Genomic DNA, 22,274 nt, shown 5'->3' on the forward strand with positions numbered 1-22,274 from the left:
CTTTACCGAGTGGGCAAGCCTCTGAAATCCAGAGGGACTTCCAACACCTTGTCTACTCACTAATTCACCACCCTTCAACCACTTTCCATAGATGCTCGCGACAGTAGCATGCGAAAAGCCAACCAGATTCACCACTTCAAAGGTGCTCTTTCACAGCTGCCAGGCCGTAACAAATCTGTCTTTTGTCCAAGTCACTTGTATCAGTGGATTTTCCGCAGCCTATGTCATCGATAACATGATTCTCAGTTTGTCTCTGCTCCTCTTATATACTTTCCTTACTATGTGACATGCACACTATGCCATCAGATAGCCTGAACTTCACAAGGAGCTGTTTTAACTCATCAGCATATATTCAACAAAATATTACAACTTCATTTCAGTAATGGTAGGTGATTCAAGATTTTATGCAATTCCAATTCACAACATTTCTCAAACAATTACTATTAGCGTCTACAACAGATATCTGCACATGACAATTACTGTAAAACTTACCTTCCTTTCTTAATTCTTCTCAAAGTCTCTTCTTAATATTCAGCTGTTATTTTTTGTTACTGTATTCTGTCTCAAATGGCAAATACTGAACTGAACTGGCTAAACTTACATAAAACACATAAAAAAGTTTGTCTAAGAAAATGTTGAAAAGTCTTAAAAGAAATGGTAATTTTTGCCATAACATACATACCCTGTGGAATTGCAACACTGTTTCATTTCTAATAAACCAGTTTGGTCCAGAGCACAAGAATAAATATCAATTGCATGCCCATTTATTGCCGCTCGACCAGCAAGCCCTTCATAATGTTTGATTGCCTTTTTCATATATTTTGCATTATCCTTCTGGATATCGTGATGAGACCTAATAGGTTGCCGAAGATCATCATTCACAACTTGACCAGGACCTTGGGAGCAAGGTCCACCAACAAAAAGCATTATCCTCCCTCCCGTGTTTGGGTAAGTGCACTGAGAAACAAATAAACAGACTGTCAAACACACTGCCACACACCAAGAAAACACTCAAGACAATAACTAGTGGGTGTTTTTATTTTGATGATTTGAGAGCACACACACAAAAAAGAAATGTTTCAATATGAAAAATGGGAGGGGGAGGGAAGTTGGTGGGACAAGGATGCAGGTACAGAACAAGACGGAAAAGGAGAGTGGGAAATTTGCAATGGCGGTGCAACACTGTGTTAAATGACGAGCTCATCGGATTGCAAACATAACTGAAATATTTTCAAAACATTTCTGCTGGTTGTGGTATATAAAATTGAGAAATGACACATTGTAGGTCACCATAACCAACTGTGAATTAGTTATAATGTGAGTAATGCTAATAATATTCTACACTTTCTAAGAAGATACATTTCTCATCTGTACTTCCTTGTATTTTTTTTTAAACTTGTACTACAGGTACCAGACAATAATCTCCAACTGAAACCAATCACACAATAAATACACACATTCTGACAACAGCCTTTGGTGATCAAGTCATTTCTCAGATATTTTGGTTTAACCAAAGCAAGTTTTGTGATACAAGTCTTTCTTCAATACAAATATTTTATCCGCCTTGAAAATAACAGCATTGCCAGTGGACAACATACTGCCTCTGGATCATCAAACTGTAAGGATCAAGATTCAAGTCCCAACATAAACTACAATTATGATCCTCTAGGATGACTCGCTTGGCTGTGCACCCCTCTGCAAATTAAAGTATTTCTGAATATTGTTCTCTGGCCGTAATGCCACGTCACCTGTGGATGCCATCACTGACACAACTTTCATTTTCTTCCAGCCAAAGATAGTCACAACATTAACAAAACTTGTTATTCTTCATGCATAAGGAAGCAGTATTGTTCCAACTCCACTGTAACTGAGAAATACACTGATAGAAAAAAAATTGCAACACCAAGTTGTGCAGTACATGTAGAAGTTGGTAATCAGGTTTGCTTTAAACACTCGCTGTAACGATTGGTGCATTAGTTACCCTTGAGACTTGATGTGGTGAGTTGATGTCAGTCAAGAATACCTTTAAGGCAACAAATACACCATTATCAACACCTCACAGAGACTGAATGAGGTCGTGTAATAGGGCTACAACAAGCTGGCTGTTCCTTCTGCAATACTGCAGAAAGACATGGCAGGAATGTGACCACTGTACATAATTGCTGGCAGTGGTGATCATGAGAATTTATGGTCACAAGAAGACCAGGCTCCGGATGGCCACATGGCACTACCAAGAGGGAAGACCATCAAGTTCAGCATATGGCTTTGGTGCATCATAATTGCATCTGCAGCAGCAATTTGAGCAGTAGTTGGCAACACAGTGACACAATTAACTGTTACAAATTGGTTACTTCAAGGACAGCTCTAAACCAGATGTCCTTTAGCCATTTCACTGACCCCAAACCACCATCATTTGTGACTTCAGTTGTGTCAAGCAGGAGCTCATTGGAGAGCAGCATGGAGATCTGTTGTGTTTTCCCACCAAAGCTGGTTCTGCCTCAGTGCCAATGATGGCAGTGTGCTGGTTAAGAGGAGGTCTGTTAAGGACCTGCAACCAACCTGTTTGCATGCTACACACACTGGACCTATAGTGGAGTTATCGTCTGAGGTGGATTTAGTAAGACAGCAAGAGCATTCTTGTAGTTATCCCAAGCACCCTGACTGCAAATCCGTACATCAGTCTGGTGATTCAACCTGTTGTGCTGCCATTCATGAACAGACATTTGCAATGGTTTACCTTGCACTTACATTAACCTGCGATCTTGCAATGTTAATCACTTAAATATGTTACCTAGACAACTGCAGTCATGTGAGTGTGAGTTGTGTTTGCATGGGTGTATATGTGTGTGTTTGTCATCTAATTTTGACAAAGGCCTTACTGGCCAAAAGCTATGTTAGTGACAGTCTTTTGTTGTGTCTATCTGTGACTCAGCATCTCTGCTATATGGTGAGTACCAACTTTCCTTTTCACAACATAGTTATAGTTAGATTCCATCATGAATTTTCCACTGTTTGATTTTTACCTAGACAAATGTATTTCCAAAATTTCATTACTCTACATCAATTATTTTTTGGCTGTGATTTTTTTCCATCAGTGTATTTTACCTCTGGCAGCGCAGGACAGTAAGCAAAAACACAACCACTGTACAGAAGTTAAACGAAATAAATGGCTTCATCCATGACAACTTTTTACATGTCAATCAAAATAAAATTTCAGAATAAATGTTTTTGAACTTTGTAAATGATTATTTATAAAGAACACACAAGAGACTATACTAGAAAAAAATATCAAAGAAGCACAAGTAACTGAAGTGCATAGAGGCAGAGGAAGGAGATGTGCCTTGGTTTTCGATGGTTTGAACCATGATTAAAGCAAGCAGAAAACTCAGTAACATAGAGGAATCCTCCAACATGAAAGTTATTTACAGTTGTGAAATTAAAGCAACATTGTAAATATTATTATTATTACTATATCATTGCTGAATACTTCTGTTATCTTTAGTAATTGGTTGAGTTGTTGATTTGTTGCTGCCAGTAGTTTTAGATCATCCATGTATAGCAAATGTGTGATTTTGTGTGGGTATGTTCCAGTAATATTGTATCCATAATTTGTATTATTTAGCATGTTGGATAGTGGGTTCAGAGCAAGGCAGAACCAGAAAGGACTTAATGAGTCTCCTTGGTATATTCCACGCTTAATCTGTATTGGCTGTGATGTGATATTATTTGAATTTGTTTGGATATTAAGTGTGGTTTTCCAATTTTTCATTACTATGTTTAGGAACTGTATCAATTTAGGATCTATTTTGTATATTTCCAATATTTGTAGTAACCATGAGTGGGGTACACTATCAAAAGCTTTTTGGTAATCAATGTATGCGTAGTGTAGCGACCTTTGTTTAGTTTTAGCTTGATATGTCACCTCTGCATCTATTATCAGTTGCTCTTTACATCCTCGTGCTCCTTTGCAACAGCCTTTTTGCTCTTCATTTATAATTTTGTTCTGTGTTGTATGTGTAATTAATTTCTGTTTAATGATTGAAGTTAATATTTTGTATATTGTTGGTAGGCATGTTATGGGGCGATATTTAGCTGGGTTCGCTGTGTCTGCTTGATCTTTATTATTATTATTGTTATTACTATTATCATTATTATAGAGGTTGATTCAGAAAGGTAAACTAAACGTCAAATGGCCACATCCACAAAATCTTAACCGAATCTGAATAAATTACAAATCATCAAAATCAGTGTCAGTATCCTAAAACTCAGTCATGAAATTTATTTGCAAATTGCAAAAATGGCACCACCACAGCTATACAGTTTACAGGGAGCAAATGAAAATTTATGTCAGACTGGAACTCAAACCCTTATTTCCCACTTTATGCAAGTGGTCATCACAGTTGCTTCAGCTATCTGAGTGCAATTAACAGACAGACCCTAACTTCCACATGTTCCAGTGTCTGCTTCCCACAGTGCTCACACAATGATGTGATTCCCACACAGGGAGAGGATTATTTGATTTTCTCATCAGACTGCCTTGGCTTTCACAAGAAGTATAGTAGTTCAGGGATGGTATTTGATAGAGTCTGTAAATTTGGTGCAAGGTTCCTTCAGAAATCCATGCAAGTTCGAAAGAACAGACACCGCATCAAACTTCACAGGATCCGCACTTATGTATTTCATGTCAAACTCATGGCAATCTGATGAGAAACTTAAATAAGCCTTCCCTATGCAGGAATCACAATGTCCTGTGAGCACTACGAGAAGCATCTGCCACTGGGACATATGGAAGTTTGGGTCTGTCTACGAAGTGTGCTCAGGTAGCTGAACGATTACAGAGACCACTCATGTAAAGAGGAAAATCCGGGTTCGAATCCTGACCCAGCACAAATTTTCATTTGTTCCCAGTAAATTGTACCGCATTTGCAATTTGCAAAAACATTTAATGATTTAATATGGATGTCAATCGTCAGAAGTGTCTTTTTCTTTGGAGATGCATATATGACCAAATGAACATTGCATCAAACTTTACAAACACTGCACTAAAATTCAAAAACCACTGCTAGACATCTTGTAGAGTTTCAGTCCCTAAAACAACTGTGAAGTTTCAATCATTACAGCACTCATGAGTTGCAATTGTGAGGAAGAACACTAGAATCGTGTGCAAGAATTTTTGCATTCATATATTCAGTACAACCACTGAATAGGTAACAAGGGGAAACCACACTCGGCATGCCTGCCCTGGGCACAAAAGAATCACGGTATCACACAGTCATTTTTTTCTCGTGGTATATGACATTCTTCACTGTCTGTAGGTTGAATTCATCCACAGTCTTGATTTTAAGTGACCGACCACACCAACTGTGTTTTTATTTCAAGACATATTCTGACTTATATGAGGTTCACTCCAAAAGAAATGCACAACATTTTTTAAACATTTTTACAACATGTTGATACATTCTTGAGAGACAAAATGCCAATTTTTTCATACAATCTCAGTCACTTTCAACTACGCAACCATGGAATTAAGGGCTTTCTACATGCCTGGTAGAAGTCAGGACTCGCATGTTTAAGACACTGTTTGGCAGCATTCACAAGGAGGTCACTATCTTCAAATATCATTCTGTGAAAGGATTCCTTCAATTCACCAAAAGAGGTGGCAATCATATAGTGTCAGATCAGGGCTGTAGGGTGGATGATCCAATCTTGTCCATTCTCAGAACCCACCTGGCACATACCTTTTCAAATTCCAACTGTGTCAATATTCTGCACACACTCTCTTCTTCTACTCCTACTTACATGGACAGTCCCTTCACTGTTATGCATTTGTCAGCCAAAATCAGATTGTGATTATGATGCATACTGTGTGTGCTTTGTTGGTGCTGCACATTTTAGCAATTTTGATCAAGATAAACTCTCACTGCAGTGTTGTTCTTCGGCACACCAGTGTAGAAGAGTGTACCGAATCAGCTGAATGAAAAATCTGTGCAACGTGCACATTTATTTATACATAAAAGCCGACTTAGGTATTTTTCTTTGTTCTCTAATTTCATTGTACAATTACATGAGGAACAGGTTATTCTGAGAATTTTCAGATGTTTACAAAACTATATTTTTGTAAGTTACCAATACGAGTGTTCACTGCATTATAAAATATTGCATTAGCCAAAATATAGTACCACTGTGCATGCTGTTCACAGGACGAGTTGGTTGACATTCGCAAGCAGCTGGAAATCGCTCTGACTACTGTCAAACTATTGGCAACTGCTGAAAATCAGTGTGTTGGAAGAGCTCTCAGGAGTCATGCACCTGTGATACCAGTACCAGATAACCTCAGGTACTATTCCTCTCCTGTGGATCCTGCCCCCTCTGCAGAAAGCACAGAATCTGTCATTACTCGTCCACTTCACTGCTAGTGGCAATGGTAGATCTAGCCATCCTGTACTGGGTGGACGGGGACCATGGAGAACACAGGGTGTTGTACTGAAACCCCTAACCAACAAGTCTGAGGTGCTGTCTTTGACTGAAACTGAGCCAGTGGGACTCACTTCACCTTCTTCGAGGAAACCTGTTTTGTACAGTGTCAGGAGAAGGTAAATGCAAAAGGGTAGAGGTCTATTAATTGTCAGCAGTTTAAACATATGACAAATGATGGTACCCCTTAGGAAAATGGCATCAAGGGGCAGGAAAGGACACCTGGTGCATTCAGTGTGTATGCCTGGGGGCCACATTCAACATGTTGAAGAGACTATTCCAGCAGCCACTGAGGGAACAGGGTGCAACCAACTGCCAACTGTAGCACTCATTGGAACAAATAATGCCTGTCATCTTGGCTCTGAGATCATGTTTGAGGTCATTCCAGTGACTGACAATGAAGGTTGAGAAGAACAGCCTTGTGCATGGAGTTTTAACAAAGCCCACAATTTGCAGCATTCTCCCCAGAACTGATCATGGCCCTTTGGTTCTGAATCGAGTAGAAGGACTGAACCAGAAACTTCGAAGATTCTGTGACAACCTAGGCTGCAATTCCTGGACTTGCACCATAGGGTTGAGAACTGTAGGGTCCTCCTAAATGGGTCAGGTGTACACTACACACCAGAGGCTGCTACTAAGGTAGCTGACTGTTTGGAGAGTGTACACAAGGTATTTCTTTTAGATTAGGTGACTCTCCAGCCAACCCAGATAACAATAGCTGTAGGAAACCTACAAATATCAGTGCACAATCGAAAGGAGTGCCTTCCATAGGTGAGAGTATTAAAATCTTAATGGTAAACTTCCTAACCATTTGCAACAAAGTGGCACAGTTTGAAGCACTCATGAAAACCAGTAAAGCTTACATAATACTAGGTACAGAAAGCAGGTTGAAATCTGAAATTGATATCAGTGAGATTTTTGGGGAAAATTTAAGTGTATAACAAAAGGATTGGCATATCAGAAATGGAGGTGGTGCATTTGTTGCAGTAGACAAGAAACTCAAATCCACAAAGACAGAAATTGAAGCTGGATGTGAGATTGTTTGGGAAAGACTCAGTATCAGGGGTGGGTATAAAATGATAATTGGATCCTTCTATTCTCCACCAGACTCATCTCCTGATGTAACCAAAAAATTTAGTGAAAACCTCAGCTCAGTTGTACGTGAGTTCCACAATCATACTGTAATCATTGGTGGAGATGAGTTACTCATCCAACAGTTAATTGGGAAAGTTACAGTTTTGTTCGTTGCTAGCATGATACGACACACTGTGAAACAGTACTAAATGCCTTCTCTGAAAACTACCTGGACAAATAGTTAGGAAACCCCTCACGATGGAAATATAGTGGATCTAATGGCAACAAATAGACCTGCACTCTTTGAAGATGTCCACACTGAAACTAGTATCAGTGACCATGACGTGGCTGTGGCAACGATTACCAATATGCATGGGACAACTAAAACAAGAAGGAAGATATGTATGTTCAGGAATTTAGATAAAAAATAAGTGGTGTCATATCTCAACAAGGAACTTGAAGCTTTCAGCACAGGGCAGGAGCACCTAGAGGAACTCAGGCTCAAGTATAAAAGAATAACTGACCATGCACTGGATAGATATGTACACATAGAACCGTTCATTATGAGAAGGAACCTCCATGGTACACAGTCACTGTAAAGAAACATCTACAAAGCAGAGATTACTGCACAATAGGTGTAAAACGAAGTATAGGACTATAGATAGAATGATGCTGAATGAAACTTGTATGGCTGACAAGCGAGCAATGCATGATGTCTTCAATAACTACCATAGCAGAATATTGTCAAGTAATCTTTCATTGACCACAAAGAAATTCTGGTCGTATGTACAGGCTGTTAGTGGCACCAAAGTTAGTGTACAGTCCTTGTGAATGACACATAAACTGAAATCTAGGGTAGCAAAGCAAGAGCTGAAATGCTTAACTCTGTTTTCAAATGTTCCTTTGCACAGGAAAAGCCCAGGAGAGCACCTCCAATTTAATCCATGTACCACTGAGCTGATGAATGAATTAAGTATTAATGTCAGTGGTGTTGAGAAGCAGCTGTAATCATTAAAACTGAACAAAGCTCCAGGGCCCAATGGAATCCCTGTCAGTTTCTATATTGAATTTGTTGGCTGAGTTATCCCCTCTTCTAACTATAATCTATCGTAGATCCCTTGAACAAAAAACCTTGCACAGTTCTTGGAAAAAGGCACAAGTCACACCCATCTACAAGAAGGGTAGTAGAAGAGATCCATAAAACTACTGTTGAATATCCATTACATTAGTTTGCTGTATAATCTTAGGACATATTCTGAGCTCAAACATAATGAGTTGTCTTGAATAGAATTAACTCCTCAATGTCAACCAGTAAAGATAGTTACCTCCTCAATGCCAACCAGCAAGGATTCCAAAAATATCGATCTTGTGAAACTCAACTCTCACTTTTCTCACATGACATACTGAAAGCTTTATTTAGATCATGGCAATCAGGTAGATGCAGTATTTCTTGATTTCTGAAAAGAATTTGACTCAGTACCCCACCTATGCTTATTGTCAAAAGTATGATCATATGCAGTATCAAGTGAAATTTGTGACTAGATTGATGACTTTTTGGTAGAGAGGATGTGGCATTTTATCTTGGATGGAGAGTCATCATCAGATGTACAAGTAACTTCGGGTGCGCCCCAGGGGAGTGTGTGGAACCCATGCTGCTCTTGTTACATATTAATGACATTCTAGATAGTATTAATAGTAAAAATCAGCTTTTTGCAGGCAATACAGTTACCTGTAATAAAGTAATATCTGAAAGAAGCTGCATAAATATTCAGTCAGATCTTGATAAGATTTCAAAGTGGTGCAGAGACTGGAAACTTGCTTTAAATGTTCACAAATGTACAATTTTTCACTTCAAAAAACAAATGTACTATCCTATGTCCATAATATCATTGAGTCACAGTTGGAATCAGCCAATTCTACCTGAGTGTAACATTTTACAGGGATATGAAATCGAATGATCATATAGGTTCAGTTGTGGGCAAAGCAGGTGGTATACTTTGGTTTATCGGGAGAATACTCGGGAAGTGCAATCAATCTGCAAAGAAGATTGCGTACGAATCACTGATGCAACCATTTCTAGAATATTGCTCAAGTGTGGGGAACCCATACCAGATAGGACTAACAGAGGATATTGAAAGTATACAGACAATGACGGCACGTATGGTCACAGGTTTGTTTAATCCATGGGAAAGTGTCAGAGATACTGAAGAAATTGGACTTGAAGACTCTTGAGAATAGATGTAAACTATCCCAAGAAAGTCCGTTAACAAAGTTTCAGGAACCACCTTTAAATGACGACTCTACGAATATACTACAATTCTCTCACAGGGGGATCATGAGGATAAGATCAGCATAATTAGTGCATTCAAACACTCATTCTTCCTGCACTCCATATGTAAGTGGAACAGAAAGAAACCCTAATAACTGGTGCAGTGGAATGTACCATCTGCCATGCACCTCACGGTGGTTTGCAGGGTATATAGATATAGATGCAGACACACTGTGTGGAGTATGAATAGTGCTACTGTATGAGAGGTACCGTGTACTGGCATGTCCATTTCCACCAGATAACCTGTTTCCTCAATCATTAACTATACAACATAAACCCTGTACACCTTCTTCAATCTCCTGTGAATATTTCTCACTGCCTTGTTCTCACAACACAGGAATTTCGTAATAGGACATTCGTTCAGACAAACATCAAGTGCAGCAGCCATCTTGTTGCAATGGGTTGAATTAAACTTGAATACAGGTGAGAATAATGTTTCTACAACCTCCAAGAATAACAAAGATGCTACTAAATACGGATTTTGGGAAAAAAATGTGCATTTCTTTTTGAGTGACAGTGCGGTTGGCATCCTGCGCATGTCTATGTTTAATGTGTAACTGCTGGAAGTTTCATTCAATTATTGTTCAGTGCTGTATTGAGTACACCGCCGTGGCACACAGTTTCTGAATTTCAAGATAGCAGAGTTAGACGAGCAATGTGTGTGCATTAAATTTTGTATGAAACTTTAAAAAACCTATACAGAAACACACCGCTGATGCAGAAAGCCTATGGTGATGAGAGCTGAAGCCATATTCGGTGTTATGAATGGTTCACATTGTTTAAAAATGGCCGGATGGAAGTTAAAGATGACCCTCATTCAGGATGCCCTTCGACGTCTACCAACGACACCCATGTCTGGAACATCAACGGAATTGTGTGTGCCAATCAAAGAATGACTGACCATGAGATCACAGAAGAATGTAACATTTCAGTCGGATCATGTCATGAAATCTTGACACACCATCTTGGAATGCATTGTGTTGCCGCCATGTTCATCTCATGGCTCGCGAGTCAATTCCAGAAAGACCTTCGCCTTAATCTGTGGAGAGCTTTTGGATTGCACAAATGAGAACTAGATGTTCTTAAGAGAAGACCTGGCCCCTGTGGACTTTTTTTATTTCCAAAGTTGGAAGCCTCATTGAAAGGACAAAGATTTGCAACAAAAGACGAGGTAAAAGAAAATTCACAGATGACACTTCTGGCAATCCAGCAAGAGGCATACCAAGACCACTTCTGGAAGTGGAACTGGCATTGGAAGTGGTGTATCAATTGTGGAGGAAAGTATTTTGAAGGAGACCATGCACAATATGTAAAAAGGAAGTGCAGAAAAATTTTGTGGACAAAGTTCCAGAATTTTTGTTTAACAACGCCAAAGGGAAAGAAATTATCTTACTGCCAACACAGCAAAGTGTCTGGATGAAATTACTGATTAACTTACTGTGTCGGACTCAGGTAAAATACCACGATTTTGACAATATTTTCTACCATCGTCATCACAGGTAAGACAGCAGTTCTCATTTTTAGATGAAAAGTTCTTGGTTAAATTGCTGCATCATCAATTTTGAATAACACCCCAACTTTCTGATGATAGTCTCAGACTCAGTGCCTGAGGATGACATTGACAACTTTGTTATAAGCTTGGGGTTTTATCAAAATCTGATGATGTAACTAGTTTACCAGAACCATTTATCAAGCATTCCATCACAAAGACTTTGTAGCCAAGTAAAGTGGTTAAAAAAACAAAAACAAAAAAGAAAGAAGAAAGAAACAGTCTAACATAAGAAAATGACTTCTTCCCAGAAATTAATCTTCTGTCTCAATAATGACTATGTTGTTGGAGGAAGCCACAATGAAAATTTACAATTATCCACATCAGTATAATCATACTTAAGTTACATTACTTGCACATCATGCATAGTTATAAAATACAGAAGTATGAAATTGAGTGCACCAGTTCAAATTTCTCTGTAATTCATAAGATTACAGACACTCAGAAGAAATTAAACAATATTACATTACTTATGTACTTAAAGAATGAAAACAGGTGATAAATTAAATCTAAAAATAACATGCAAAATGTGAATTAAATATGGAAAAGTGCATTCATTAAACAACAGAACAACCAGTATGGAATAAGAATGTAAATTAAGATATAAATAAGAAGAAGATATGCATCAGTTAATAATGTCAGAAACAAAGTAGATAGCAAAAGACAATACAACAGATAAGCAAGCACTAAGCAATACTAATGCATGCAGACTTATATGGCAAGGACGATAATTAACTTCTATAACTAAAGCCAAAAAGATACAATGGAGAATATTTGTAGCTATTATATTCAAGCAAAGCACAAGATGTGCCTTTCAACACCAGTCTAATTGTTGTTACAGTCTTCAGTCTGAAGACTGGTTTGATGTAGTTATCCTGTGTGAATCTCCACTGTTAGTAACTACTGCAACCAACATCAACTTGAACTCTTGGTCTCACTCTACATTTTTCACCCCCACACACTTGTCTTCAGCACCAAGTTAATTATCCCTGATACCTTATAATTTGTCCTACCAAAGTATCTATTCTTTTTATCAGGTTGTAACATAAAGAGCCTCTTCTCTCCAATTCAATTCAGAAAGTTTTCATTAATTATTCTCATCTAATCTCTAGAATTCTTCTCTGACACCACATTTAGCACTTCCAAAGTTTCTGTTCTCCTTAGGTCTGTACTACATATACATTTCACATCCACATAAGGCTACACTCCACACTAAAAATTTTAGATAACACATGTCAACAATTGAATTTATATTTGTTGTTATATAACTTCTTTTTTACAAAATAGCTTTTCGTACTAATGGCAGTTTATATTTTGTATCCTTTTTTGTTATGTCATGGACAGTTATTTTGCTGACTTCATACACTCAGGTGACAAAAGTCATGGGATAGTAATAGGCTCATAAAGATGGCAGTAGTATGGTGTACACATGGCATAAAAGGGCAGTGCACTGGCAGAGCTGTTATTTGTACTCAAGTAATCCATACGAATATGTTTTCGATGCGATTATGGCCAATCCATGGGAACTAGACACGTGGAACATTCTATTTTGGATCTGGTACGGAATTCAATATTCCGAGATCCACAGTATCAAGAGTGTGGTGAGAATAAAAAATTTCAGACATTATCTCTCACCACGGGCAAAGCAGTGGTCGACGGCCTTCACTTAACGAGCAATAGCAGTGATGTCTGCACAGTCAATGTTAACAGACAAGCAACACTGCATGAAGTAACCACAGAAATCGTAGTGGGATGTACGACAAACGTATCTGTTAGGACAGTGCAACAACATTTGTTGTCAATGGGCCATGGCAGCAGATGACAGACATGAGTGCCTGTGTTACCAACACAACATTGCCTGCAGTGCCTCTCCTGGGCTTGTGACCATATCAGTTCAACCCCAGACACTGGATAGAATTAACTGGGTCCTCTGGTCCACTTGGACCGATCACTGACTGGAAATAGTTATGTCTGGCTACTTGAAGACCATTTGAAGCCGTCCATGGATTTTATCTTCCCAAACCACTATGGAATGTTTACGGATTACAATGCACCATGTCACTGCACCACAATTGTTCGTGAATGGTTTGAAGAAAATTCTGAATGATTCGAGCGAATGACTTGGCCTCTCAGAGCACCTGACAAGAATCCCATCAAAGATTCAGGGGACATATTCGAGAGGTCAATTTGCACAAAACTCTGCACCTGCAACAGTTTTGCAATTATGAAGACCAGACAGGCAGTGTGGCTCAATATTTCTACATGGGATTTTTCATAACTTGTGGAGTCCATGCCACGTAGAGCTGCTGCACTATGCCAGGCAAAATGAGGCCCAAAACGATATTAGGGGGTATCCCATGACTTTTGTCACCATATTAAGGGGTATCCCGTGACTTTTGTCACCTCGCTGTATACCAATAATATAAATTCCTGGGCTTAACAATATGTAAAATAAGGAAAAGGTAACCCATCACTTACAGCTGACTAATGTGTGGCACATAGACATACATAGTGTTTTTTTTTTTTTTTTTTTTTTTTTTTTTTTTTTTTTTTTTTTTTTTTTTGCAGAAGTACACACATTCACACTCACTCACAATGACACAGTCAGTGTCTATGTGTCATACATTAGTCTGCTGTAGATAAGTGGTTCCCTTTCCTTTATTTTATGCATTAAAACTCATTCACTATTTTTAGTATCTCATTTTCTAATTCATTCCCTCAGTGACAACTGATATAATCCGGCTACATTCCACTGCCCTTGTTTTATTTCTGTTAATGCACATCCTATGAGCTCTATTCAAACTATCAACTTCATTGAACTGGTTTTTCACTATGTCCTTTGCTGTATCGGACTGAATTACAATGTTATCAGCAAACCTCCAAGTATTTATTTCTTGTCATTGATCTTAAGGTGCTTTCCAAATTTCTCATTGGTTTCCTCATTCTTGTGCTAATTACATAAAAAAATTGAACAAAGGCGTAAATGTTGCCACAGAAATGACTCAAAAATGATGTGCTCCATATCTCCATATAAAGGCAACATTCAATTATGCTGAGATATCTCAGAGTAGTTCCCATATTTTGAAAACTTTTATGACTGTCACGTCATCAAGTCATTTAATTATGCTGAAATATATCTGCAACTATCTCAGAGTAGTTCCTATATTTTGAAAACTTTTGTGACTGTCATATAATCAAGTCTGAAGAAGTTCCCAATACTTATCAGTGCACAATGATCCCAGTTTGCAACATCCCATGGCTGTGATGCTTTATACCATACATTTTGATAATGGAAATTCCAAGATAGAAACAGTGCAAAATAAGAAGAAAGGCAACCACTCACCTGCATACGATTGATGCACAGTAGACATACATGAGTGAAAAAACAAAGAATTTGATGGCTTTCGGGCTAGTTCATGTACACACTAACTCATACTAACTACACAGAACGCAATTTCAGCCATCGTCAGTGACAGCGTTTAGGTACTTGTGTGAAAGAGTGTACTAGAGAAAAGACCTGTAGTTCAAAGCTGCAAAATGTACCTGTCGCACAACACATCGATCAACTGTAGACAGCTGATTGCCTTTCCTGATTTTTTTGTTTATATCATATATCGTCTGTGAGATTTCTTTGAGGAAGTGATATGATGCTTGTGATGCACCATATTTTATCTACCTGTGCATAACTTCCTTATAATATACAGAAGTAGGTTCTATCACTTATTTGTGCATTATCGTGACGTGTTCCATCACTTTCATTCAGTTTTTAAGAAGAGCAAAATACCGTATCCATGCAAACTGGATCTGTGGTTAAGGTAGCTCATTCTTGATTCAGAACGTAGGAAAAAGATAGTGTCACCAGGAACACTACTAGTAGTGAAAAAGAGAGAATGAAGGCATCACGACCTACATTAAATATTTGGTTGAGAAACACAATTCAATAAAAGGACCGGAAATATGAATCTTGACATTTCAGAAAATCCCAGAAGAGTGACAAAATAATTAAAAAGTTTCATAACACAAAATTGTGCTTAGCTAAATTAAAGAATTACAAGATTATTAGGGTAATTGTAAGATTGATTAAGACTGAATGAGTTCTAACATTAACCATCTGCATATCATATTATCATCATCATCATCACTATTTGTACAAGAGAAAATCTGGGCATACCAATATCAAGAAGCAGTGCTTCACGTTAACAGTTGCAATGTTGCCTGGCTGCTGAGAGTCCACATATCAAACATAACTGTCATATTGGCAACAATAATGTTTATACGAGAACCTGTGGCTTATACTGAATAGGCAGTTTGAATATATCATTAATAGCTACAGCTACACTCTGCAGAACACTGTGAAGTACTGCAAATACATAAACAGAATGATGCTTATTGTACGATTACACTATTTGCAGAACAACCACTGGAAGCAATTACTTCCATGAGATGTCTAGGAGGATGCGTATGGAGCGATTTGAAGTGAAATGGCTACATAAAATTAACTGTGAGTAAAGCAGGTGGCAGACAGATTCACTGAAAGAATGCTCAGGACATTTAGTCCCTCAATTAAGGAAGTAGCTTACAAAACACTTGTTCAACCAATACTTGAACATTGCCAATCAGTATGGGATGTGTAAGAGAGAGGACTGACAGAGGAAATATAGAAAATTCAAAGACCAGTGCATTTCATTGCATGTTCATTCAGTGAGCATGAAAGTGTCAGAGAGAAGATCAACCAACTCCAATGGCAGATACTCCAAGAGAGGCATTCTTCATCACATTGTGGTTTACTGTTACAATGTTCCTAGAAGATTCAACAAAAATATTGCTTCCCCCACCGCATTTCTGTAAAAAGGCCATGAAGATAAAATTAGAGAGATTCAGGTCCACCAGCAATCATTCTTACTGCAAACTATTCATGGCTGGAACAGGAAAGGGGTGAACTGACAGAGATACACAAAGTACCATTGGCCACACACCACAAGGTGGCTTGCTGGGTATAGATGTAGATGTATATGTAGATGTACATGTAGAAGTGCATGACTGAGTATATCCCATTTCATCACACATTATTGTTCCTTTCCATTCCACTCATGTAAGAAGCACAAGAAGAATAACTGCTTAAATGGCTGTTTGTGCATGCTGTAATTACTTTAGCCTGTGACAACTGCTACAGGAATTCTATAATTACTTCTGCACATGGTAAAAGTATGAACAGTAACAAGGAATAACAATTATTCTTTGCCTAGGTGTTCACACTGTTATTGAGAAATGACTGTATATATTTGAAATCATTTAAAATCAAGAAATATATATATAAAAAAAAGAAGAGTGAGGATTATGTGACTGCTTGTTGACTGATGGATTATACACTGCTGACTGATTGGGCATGTGATCTTATCAAAAGAAAGTTTTCAAATAGCATATGCTATTACCAATGAGAAAACTTTTTCCTTCCTTTTATGAACTTCCAGTTTGTTTAGTCATACTTGGGACCATTACTTTTTGCTTTGATAAAAAAAAGTATAACAAAAGATTGTAATCTGACAGAAGAACACAATATAGGACCAATGAATACTTAAATGTGTTGAGTGACCAACAGATCCGTTTGATTACCACATCAGTGAAAACTGCACAAAGTCTGACATTTACCACATTGAATGCAGTGGAAGCATGACTAAGAAATGGGAGCAATGGCCACATTAAAGAACTGAGAAAATGAACACTTAATAAAACAGCCTAAGACTCACTACAACAATCTTCATCAAAGTCACTGGGGAGGTGTGAGGCGCACGAGAAACACTAAGTGAACAAAGCAAGATAGTGTACTAACTGGGGGGGGGGGGGGGGGCAATTTTCATATTAACAACTGATGTTAATTTAACTTATTTCACTAATTAATAATTAATTTAATTGGTTAACTAAAAAATCTACTCACCTTGTGGCTGCCAGAGAACATACATATAAAGGTATTTAAGTTTGCAACCTTTCAGAGGCTGTGGCTCCTTCTTCTGCAAAAGGGCTGATGGAGAAGGAAGAGGAGTGAGTTACAAGGATTGGTGAGTTCTGAGTTCTGAAAAGTTACCCAGAACCCCAGGTTAGGGGAAGCTTAGCAGACAGGATGAGAATTAAAGACTGATCATTGGGGGACTGCACCAGATGAGATTTGAAAACCTGAGACCTTGAAGATGGAAGATAGGATAAAATGCAAGAAACAGATTACTCACAAAACATTGTGCATGAGCTAATAAGAGAGGAAAGCTAAATTCATTCTGTATGATACAGCTGGAGGGGGGGAGGGGGGGGATGCAGGGAAAAATAGACGTGTCAGAAAGTGAAAGACGTAGAAAATTTAAGAGGAGTGAAGTAAAGAATAGTTACTGTGAAGAGATGCTGAGACCAAAGAAACTGATGTTAATTAATGCCAAGGGTGCAGTAATAATTGGCATCCTGTAGTGCCAGTTTCCATCTGCGGAGTTCTGAGAACTGACCTCTGGGGAAAGAATCCGGATGGCACATATGGTGAAAATGGCACGAAGGTCATGACTGTCACGTTGTAGAGCGTTTTCTGCAACACCCCGATATCGTGTGTTGCTTGTATACACCCTCTGCCTATGCCCATTCTTCCTAACTGATAAATTGGTGGTAGTCATGCTAATGTACAAGGCCAAGAATGTTTACATAAAAAGCTGGTACATGACATGTGTTGTTCCACAGATGGCTCTCCCTTTGATAGTATAAGTTTTCCCAGCTACAGGTCTGGTATAGGTGGTGGTAGGAGGGTGCGTACGGCAAGTCTTACTGAGGGGACGGTAACAGGGGTAGGAGGTAAGGATAGGGTGATGGAGTGCAGAAAGAGCATAGGGTCTGACAAGGATATTGCGGAGATTGGGAGGGCAATGAAAAGCTATTCTACTTGTGGTGGACAAAATGTTTGACAGAATGTATATAATTTCAGAGCATGATTTTAATAAGTCACAGATGTGTCGAAGTAGCTGATTAATACATTCAAGACCAGGATAATACTGAGTGACAAGTGGCATACTCCTAAGTTATTTTTTGGAGGGATCAATAGTACCAGGATTGGATGTGATGGCCTCGGAAATCAGCTTTTGAACTAGGCTGGTGGGGTAATTATGTTCAGTGAAGGCTAAGGTGAGACTGTTGGTTCATTGCTGTAGGGAGCCTGCACCTGAACAAATATGTTTGCCTTGAATGTCAAGGCTGTATGGATGGCAACATTTGACATGAAAAGGATAGCAACTGTCAAAATGTAAGTACTGTTGTTTGTTAGTAGATTTAAGGTGAACAGAAATGTGTAGCTGACCTTTGGTGAGGGTGAGATCAATGCCAAGGAAAGTGGCATAGGATTCAGAATAGGATCCTGTGAAATTTAAATGAGAGAATTATTTAGAGATTACAAGAATTTTAGAAAGTCAGCCTCACTATGAATTAATATGGCAAAGGTGTCATCAATTTATCTAAACCAAACCAGTGGCTGAAGGCTTTCAAGGTCCCAGGAAAACCCCCTCCAAGTGACCCATGCCACTTTTCTTCCCATTGATCCCATGCTCACTGAAGATCAGTTACACTTTTCTGTTCACATTAAGCCTACTAACCAACAACTTGGGGCTGACTTACTAAAATTGACTTGCTAAAATTATTGTAATCTATAAATAATTCTCCCATTCAAATTTCACATGATCCTATTCTGAATCCTATGCCACTTTCCTTCGCATTGATCTCACCCTCACCAAAGGTCAGCTACACATTTCTGTTCACCTTAAATCTACTAACAAACTACAGTACTTACATTTCGACAGTTGCTACTAAGTTTCGACTGTTTCCATCCTATCCATGTCAACTGTTCTCTTCCAAGCAGACTTGGCATTCAAGGCAAACATATTTGTTCAGTGCAAACTCTACAGCAATACGCTGCCATTCTCACGCCAACCTTAACGGGACGTAATAACTCCACCAGCGTAGTTCAAAAGCTGATTTCCTGGACCATCACATCCAATCCTGGTACTACTGATCCCTCCAAAAAATAACTTAGGAGCACAACTCTTGTCAATCAATATCATCCTGGTCTTATATTATTAACCAGCTACTTCGATATGGCTATGACTTACTAAAATCATGCTCTGAAATGAGATACATTCTGTCCAACATTTTGCCCACCACACATAGAATAGCTTTTTGTCACCCTCCCAATCTCTGCAATATCGTTGTCAGATCCTATGCTCTTTCTCCAACCATCTCCCTACCACTGTGACTGTCCCCGCTATAACACTTGCCCTATGTACCCTCCTACCACCATCTATACCAGCCCTGTAACTGGAAAAAACATATACTATCAAAGGGAGATCTGTGGAATGACATGTCATCTACCAGCTGTTATGTAAACACTGCTTAGCCTTTTACAACAGCATGACCACCACCAGGTTACCAGTTAGGATGAATGGGCATAGGCAGGGGATGTATACTTGTAACACACAATATCCTGTTGCAGAGTATGCTCTACAACATCACAGTCGTCACCTCGGTGCCTTTTTCACCACATGTGCCATCCGGAGTCTTCCCCCAGAGACCAGTTTCTCAGAACTCTGCAGGTAGGAATTAGTGCTACAACCTGTCTATTCACGCCACACACCTGGTGTTAATTCACATTAATTTCTTTGGTCTCAGCATTTCTTCACAGTAGCTATTCCTTTCTTCATGCCCTTTTAGTTTTCTGTATTTTTCATTTTGTGACCTGTCTATTTCCCCCTTGCACTCCCACAGATGTATCACATACAATGCAATTGGCTTTCCTCCCTATTAACTTGTTTACGACATTTTGCCAGTAATCTCTGTCTTGCAAATTAAGCTCTCAGTTTTACAAATGTCTTACAATGCAGCCCCAACAATCAGTCTTTCCTTCTCATCCTGCCTGGCAAGTTCCCCATGACCTGGGGTTGTGGATGACTTTTCTGAACTCGGCCTGTTTTCCTAAACCCCACCACTCCTTTTCCTTCACTCTTTTCCTTTCCCTTCATACCTTCTGCCAGAAGAAGCCATTGGCTCAAAAATCCTGCAAACTTAAATAGCTTTATATGTGTGTTGTTCTGCTGCCACTTGGCGAGTAGATCTTTTATCTATCCAATTACATTATATTTTTTTCAAAAATTGATTATTTTGTTGAAATAATTAATAATTAAAATGAAGATAAATGAACCTTTATTTCTAACATCCAAAATCTATTTTTTTCCAAGAGATACCTGGCTCTACACTCAATCTTGTAATAAAATTTAACATAATGAATTGTTGAAAATACAAGGCCATTGTGTTAACATAATTTAAATCAAATATCAGTCAGTAGAAAAGAAAATAATGAAGACAAAAAGTGATCAAATTTAGACAAACTCATGAAATTACCAAATAGTTTTACCCTATTAGAAAAAAAAATGCTAATGAATTTAACTTTTGTTGGAAGACAGTCTTTACTGTCATTTGAGGCTATGACAAAAGGATTGACTTTGGGAAAAAAAGACAACGAGCTAATAATGAGATCTCTTATTGTCATCTCTAATGAGATTGCTATAAAATTAATTTAAACTACCAAACTGGGGATCTTCTGATGTTTACTGCTGATGCAGTAAACTAAAACAAAAATGTACTGGATAATGACTAACTATACTGGAGCATCAGTGGAACACGAATAATTTGAGAGTTCATGGGTTGTTTGTAATGTGTAAATGAAATATTCAGACAAGTGTAGTCTGACAAAAAGTACCTCTGAATGGGTAAACTTACATTAAGTATTTACACACGGTTTTTTAATGTTCATTTCAACTTTGTAGCAAGGATAGCCATTAAACAGAAACTCATGTCATATTAAGATTATTATAATAATAGGACTACAGCGGAAATACTACAGCACTGTAACAACAAAACGGGTAACTTCATTATGAAATGAAGAGTAGAGGTAAACTTGGCAGAGCCCCAGTAGGGTGGAAAAAACAGTTCAACACCGTACGGGGGACATTGTTTGGTTCACCGATGGGTCGAAATCAGACCAAGGTGTTGGAGCAGGGGTGTACGGGGTACAGCCAAGACTGAAGGGCGTCATCTCTCTAGGAAAACTGGTCACTGTATTCCAAGCTGAAATTACTGCAATCAGCGCATGTGTGGAGCAGAATATGCGTAGGGGCTACAAGGACCGTAACTACATCTATTCAGACAGCCAGGCAGCCCTGAAATCACTGGCACCTCCTGCAACGAGATCTAAGATTGTTGCAAAATGCCACAGGGCTCTGGTGGAGCTAGGGGGAAGTAATAGAGTAAACCTAGTGTGGGTTCCTGGCCTCTCAGGGATCTGTGGCAACAGATCGGCCAGGATGGGGGCAACGACTCCAGTTATTGGAGCGAAACCTTTCCTGACGATCATCAAGGCTATGATCAAACTAGAACTACAGAACTGGTCAGGAAACAGCACGTAGAATATTGGACCAAGGTCCACAAACAAAAACAGGTTAAGGTAATGATGCCCAAGACGTGTTTTAAAAGAAGCTCTGTAATCCTGGGATTGAACAGAAAAGAGATCAAACACATAACTGGACTGATGACTGACCATGAGAATTTCAAAAAAACACCTACACACAATGGGTATAATGGAAGAAGACCCTAAATGTAGGATCTGTGGTGAGGGTGAAGAAACTGCATCACACCTAATCTTCAAATGCATGGCATTTGAGAGTAAAAGATACAGAATCTTTGGAACAACTAGACCTGAAGAAATTTTGTCTAACGAAAAACTGGTAAAGGGACTCCTTGCACTATTTAAGGACATTGGTTGGCTTTACTAGATAC

At 38.7% G+C, this 22,274-nt stretch overlaps 1 protein-coding gene across 6 annotated transcripts in view; it reads right to left on the reverse strand.

The window, feature by feature from the left end:
- LOC126248056 (protein transport protein Sec23A) overlaps positions 1-22,274 on the reverse strand; it is a 105,932-nt gene that overhangs the window by 46,149 nt on the left and 37,509 nt on the right. For all 6 annotated transcript variants that reach the window (XM_049948715.1, XM_049948706.1, XM_049948698.1 and 3 more), the window contains one exon: positions 683-957. In XM_049948715.1, coding sequence (XP_049804672.1) covers positions 683-957 — 275 coding nt within the window. The remainder of the gene's footprint in view (positions 1-682; positions 958-22,274) is intronic.

The sequence above is a fragment of the Schistocerca nitens genome, chromosome 1 (assembly GCF_023898315.1).
Source record: "Schistocerca nitens isolate TAMUIC-IGC-003100 chromosome 1, iqSchNite1.1, whole genome shotgun sequence".
NCBI classification, from domain to species: Eukaryota; Metazoa; Arthropoda; class Insecta; order Orthoptera; family Acrididae; genus Schistocerca; species Schistocerca nitens.